Source organism: Sphaeramia orbicularis, chromosome 2, assembly GCF_902148855.1.
Source record: "Sphaeramia orbicularis chromosome 2, fSphaOr1.1, whole genome shotgun sequence".
Classification (NCBI taxonomy): domain Eukaryota; kingdom Metazoa; phylum Chordata; class Actinopteri; order Kurtiformes; family Apogonidae; genus Sphaeramia; species Sphaeramia orbicularis.
The window spans coordinates 3,343,549-3,347,991 of NC_043958.1; the positions used below are offsets into that span (position 1 = coordinate 3,343,549).

Consider the following 4,443-nt stretch of genomic DNA (forward strand, 5'->3'; position numbering starts at 1 on the left):
AGCAAATACAGAGAATTTAGATTCTGTTTCTTACTCACTTTGCTATTTAAATGTCATGCAATTAAAAAAAAGAGGTAAATACAATAAGAATAAATAAAGTGGTATAAAAGATAAGCTATGATAGAATGTAAATGATCTAAATCAAACCTATTCACTCAGCATCATCGCATCCACTGACTGTTTTGTCTCTTTTCAGAACTTATGGTAAAGGTCATTTCCTTTAGTTTTCCTCAGGTCACAGGAAACAGGGACACAGTCATCACAAATGCACTTCTATTCTTTAATAAGGACACAGCTTACACAATATTCTAACTCACAATCCAGACTACATGTCGCTGTATCATGTCACTAAATGACCATTTATGAGCACTCTCAGAATGCCTCATAATTTGCGTCATAATTTCTGCTCAGAAACCTCATCTTCATCTGTTGCAGAGGTCAGTAGAGCAGGTGGAGATATGAAAAAGATGTGGGTAGGCTCGGTATATTGATTCTTCATAACGTGTCACGCACCTCTTAAAATAGGAGTAGTTGTCTGTAGAAGAGAAAAGAGTGAATTTAATGACAAAGATCCACTGATTTTTCATCCACTGATCAAAAATTGAGATGTTGAACATTATTTTTGCTTATGTTTTCCTCAGTTCAATGTTATTCCCAAAGGTTCAGGATGAACAGACCTGGTCTTATGAATATGAACGTGCTTTAATTATCTGATTCCTAATAGTAATCAGATTTTTATGGTCACGTAAATGGGATCAGTGTTGATTTTGAGCTTCAAGGCAGGTTTCTTTTACCCGACAACAGGTGATGCTGAAATGTGATTGGACAAACACTTATGGGCGCTTCTATGAAACTGGTCCCTAAAACAGGACATGGGGGCTAAATATTCAAACCAAATGTAGACTAATGTTATGAAGCAAGTTTGGAAGCACTTTGGGTCTATGTGAAAAATAAATATTTGTTGAGATAAAAGACTCTCTATTTTTCAGATAAAACACATTTTTATATTTTTTATATTATTTTTTATACAAAAATATGCATGTAGCACAGTAAAAAGGACATGAAAATTACACACTACAATTTTTTTAATACGTCTTTATTCTCTCACAGGTACATTTTGGGAATCAAACTAATTATGCAAGGCAGAGCGCTTCACAAAAATGACCACTGTTGCAAAATCACTCAGGTTCTGTGTGTAACATGAGTGGACACAATGGGTTACACACGAAACCTGGAATGAGACTGCCAATCATGAAAAACCTGCATGTCTGGATAAAAATAAGCACTAGGATCATCAAATTTAACCCAGTGTCTTTAGTTAGAGTCTATATAAGACCATTTACAGCCATGTTTTCAGATCAAATGCACTGACACCTAGGTAGCTATTCCTGTCCCAATTTTGGTCCTATTTTTGGCCCTAATATTTATTACAAATTCATTAATTATGGGATTGCTCAGAGCAAGAGATTTTTTTTTTTTTTTGCATTTATCTGAGGTCATCATTAGGTGCATACTGGGGGGAAATATTATTATTAGGTCTAAAAAACCCCAAATGAACCAAGTTTCATAGAAGCACCCTTATACATACACATACACATGCACATGCACATGCACATACACAAAAAGTTGAGATTAAAAATATGTTTTCCAGAGTGTTGTGGCCAAGACAGCAGCAGCAGAAGTTACAGATAACAGAAATTTCAACCAAACATCCACAATAAAACACATAAAACACATAATAAAACCATACATAAAACACCAAACTTAAAACATACATATAACACACCAACTTTCATTTAAAAGGCGCTAAAAGTGTGTGTGTGTGTGTGTGTGTGTATATACATATATACATACACACACACACACACACATAGACACACATATATATACATACATATATATATATATATATATACATACATATATATATATATATATATATATATATATATATATATATATATATACATATATATATATACACATACATATACATATATATATATATATATATATATATATATATATATATATATATATATATATATATATATATAAAATGTTCTTTCTGTCAGTTAGAAAAACATGTACATCCAGATTTATTCTTTTTTCCCCCCATTTATTTAAAATAACTTTAAATGTGTTTACAGAGACCAGATTTTTCAGTTTTATCTCCTCCTGTAGGTTTGGAAGCAGAATATTTAAAAGCTTTTTGTTCTGAGTTTCAGAACACATGGAGATAACAGATACTGGAACTGGAGACTGTAATTATTAAAGTCATTCCACCAGATCTAGACCTGTAAATATGAAGGAAACAGACCTAAAATACATTTATAGTGGAAAAGGGGCTTTAAAGTGTATATGTACACCTTTATTTTCCATCTTAAAAGCATGTCATGTTGAGATGGATATCAGTTCCTTTTTTGGGTGAAAAACAGAGCTGTTTTACTTACATGTGAAAATGACGGTGGCACAGACTGAATTAGGTCTGGAGCACGTTTCAATTGTTCGGTAGCATCTTGACCCACCTCTCGGAATACAGCGGTAGCATCTCAGGGCCTCAGCTGCAAATCACACCAGTATCAACCACAGTTAGTCACAGTTATTGAATAGAGTCCAAACAGAGGAAAAAACATCATCAACCGTCTGATTATAGGACGAGAACAGGCAGGTGTTTTGGAGGGTTTTTTTGTTTGTTTGTTTTTTGTTTTTGTTTTGTTTTTTTTTTACATATATTTCGGGGAGCTGCTTAAAACACTCACCACAGCTGATGCAGGCAATAAGGAGGACAACAGCGAACTGGAAACCTTTCATTTCTACTGTTTCCTTGGAAAATGATGACTGTCTGAGACACTGTGAAATAGAAAATAAGTCACAAGCACAAAAGAATTCACACTGTTCAACCACACTTACAGTGAGCACAGGAATCAATAAAAATGGAAAAGGGTTAAACTTGTTAAAAAAAAAAAGATCAGATATCCTGGCATAGCTTCTTCAGTGCTCCCTGATTGGATTGCTTTGCATATATACATCCACTAATGCACAAAAGTATGTGGACACACTGAATTCAGGTGTTTCTTTTCAAACAAGGGTCTGGGATACAAAACAATAATGACTAATGTCATAATATAGTTTTATATTGGGATAAATGTCATTGCATTAATTACTTTGGTTTAAATGATCTTTGCTTCCAAAATGCCTCAGAAATGGTTTTTACTTATTTTCCCTCAACATTCTTCCTATTTTTTTTTTTTTAATCCATGACATGATTTTAAATATTGATGTTTGAGTAAGAACCATCTCTGAGGCATTTTAGAAACAAAGATAACAATTCAAACCAAACTAACCGATACAATGTAATGATATTTATCCCAATTTAAAACTATATTATGGCATTTGTCATTATTGTTTTGTATCCCAGACCCCTGTTAGAAAAGAAACACCTGAATTCAACGTGTCCACATACTTTTGTCCATATAGTGTGTATATAAAATAACATAAAAAGCCAAAAAAAGTAGTTTCACATATTTACCTGGGTGACTTTCCTTCAGGATATAAAGTCCAATAAATTTCTACATGTTCACAGTGGCCTTTTGTAGCATTTGACCGTCAGTACCACCCTCCTGTGGCATTACATTACAGCATTATATGACAATAAAAGCCAAGGAGGAGGAAACGTGTTTAGGTATCACTATTCCTGCAAAAGAGTGGACAAAGGAGGATGTTGACTGTGAAATGGGAGATTTGGGGTCATCAAGCATTCTGTCCACATTTCAGAAATAGGACAGGTAGGATTACAGATATAGTTCCTCAGCATCTCTCAGCACTTAAGTGTTCAATTTTAGCCTAAATGACCCTTTTAACACTGAGAACTTTTTTTGTGGTCACTTCTAAATGAGGTTCTCTTCACATTTAAAGGTGGGGTATGAGATCTTAGAAAATTGGTTGATTAATACAATAATGGGGTTTGAGATTAAACATGATTTCTGCACAGTTTATTTTGGAAATCTACCACCCACAGTCAATTCTACAGACAAATATCTGATTAATATAATGATGGCAGCCTGTAAAAAAGCCATAACAAGAAAACGGCTGAGGGAAGAACCCCCAACAAAGAAGGAATGGATTGGAATTATTAAAGAAATATACCGTATGGAAAAACTAACTTTCTCTTTGAATTAGAATTTGGACAAATTTCTATGTATTTAGTTGGTTTGTCTGACTTTATACAGTATGATTTTATAACTAGTTGTGTATGGCTGACCATTAAGGTTATTATTATTATTATTTAGAAGGGGGCAGGAAATATAAGATTTTCTTCATCTTGCTCCTTTTCAAGCATGGGTGTGTACATGTTTGTTTACTTGATGATTATTGAATGTTTACTGATGCAATGCACAACCATGAACTAACTAACTAACTAACTAACTAACTAAATAAATA

The 4,443-nt window shown here is 33.5% G+C and overlaps 1 protein-coding gene across 1 annotated transcript; it reads right to left on the bottom strand.

The window, feature by feature from the left end:
* Nucleotides 1-259: 259 nt before the first annotated feature.
* Nucleotides 260-2,868, bottom strand: LOC115432898 (ly6/PLAUR domain-containing protein 2-like). Its single transcript, XM_030153989.1, has 3 exons — nt 2,763-2,868; nt 2,454-2,564; nt 260-535 (listed from the first exon to the last, which is right to left on the bottom strand). Exons 1-3 carry the CDS (start codon nt 2,812-2,814, stop codon nt 423-425), a joined length of 276 nt encoding a protein of 91 aa, XP_030009849.1. The 5' UTR covers nt 2,815-2,868; the 3' UTR covers nt 260-422.
* Nucleotides 2,869-4,443: the final 1,575 nt, after the last annotated feature.

Bases quoted from the DNA above. Each gene is read 5' to 3' on its own strand.
- LOC115432898 (XM_030153989.1), bottom strand. From the start codon at position 2,814: ATGAAAGGTTTCCAGTTCGCTGTTGTCCTCCTTATTGCCTGCATCAGC. The intron at 2,565-2,762 runs GTGAGTGTTTTA...TGTGATTTGCAG, and splicing joins TATTGCCTGCATCAGCTGTG to CTGAGGCCCTGAGATGCTAC. The intron at 536-2,453 runs GTAAGTAAAACA...TCTCTTCTACAG, and splicing joins TGCCACCGTCATTTTCACAT to ACAACTACTCCTATTTTAAG.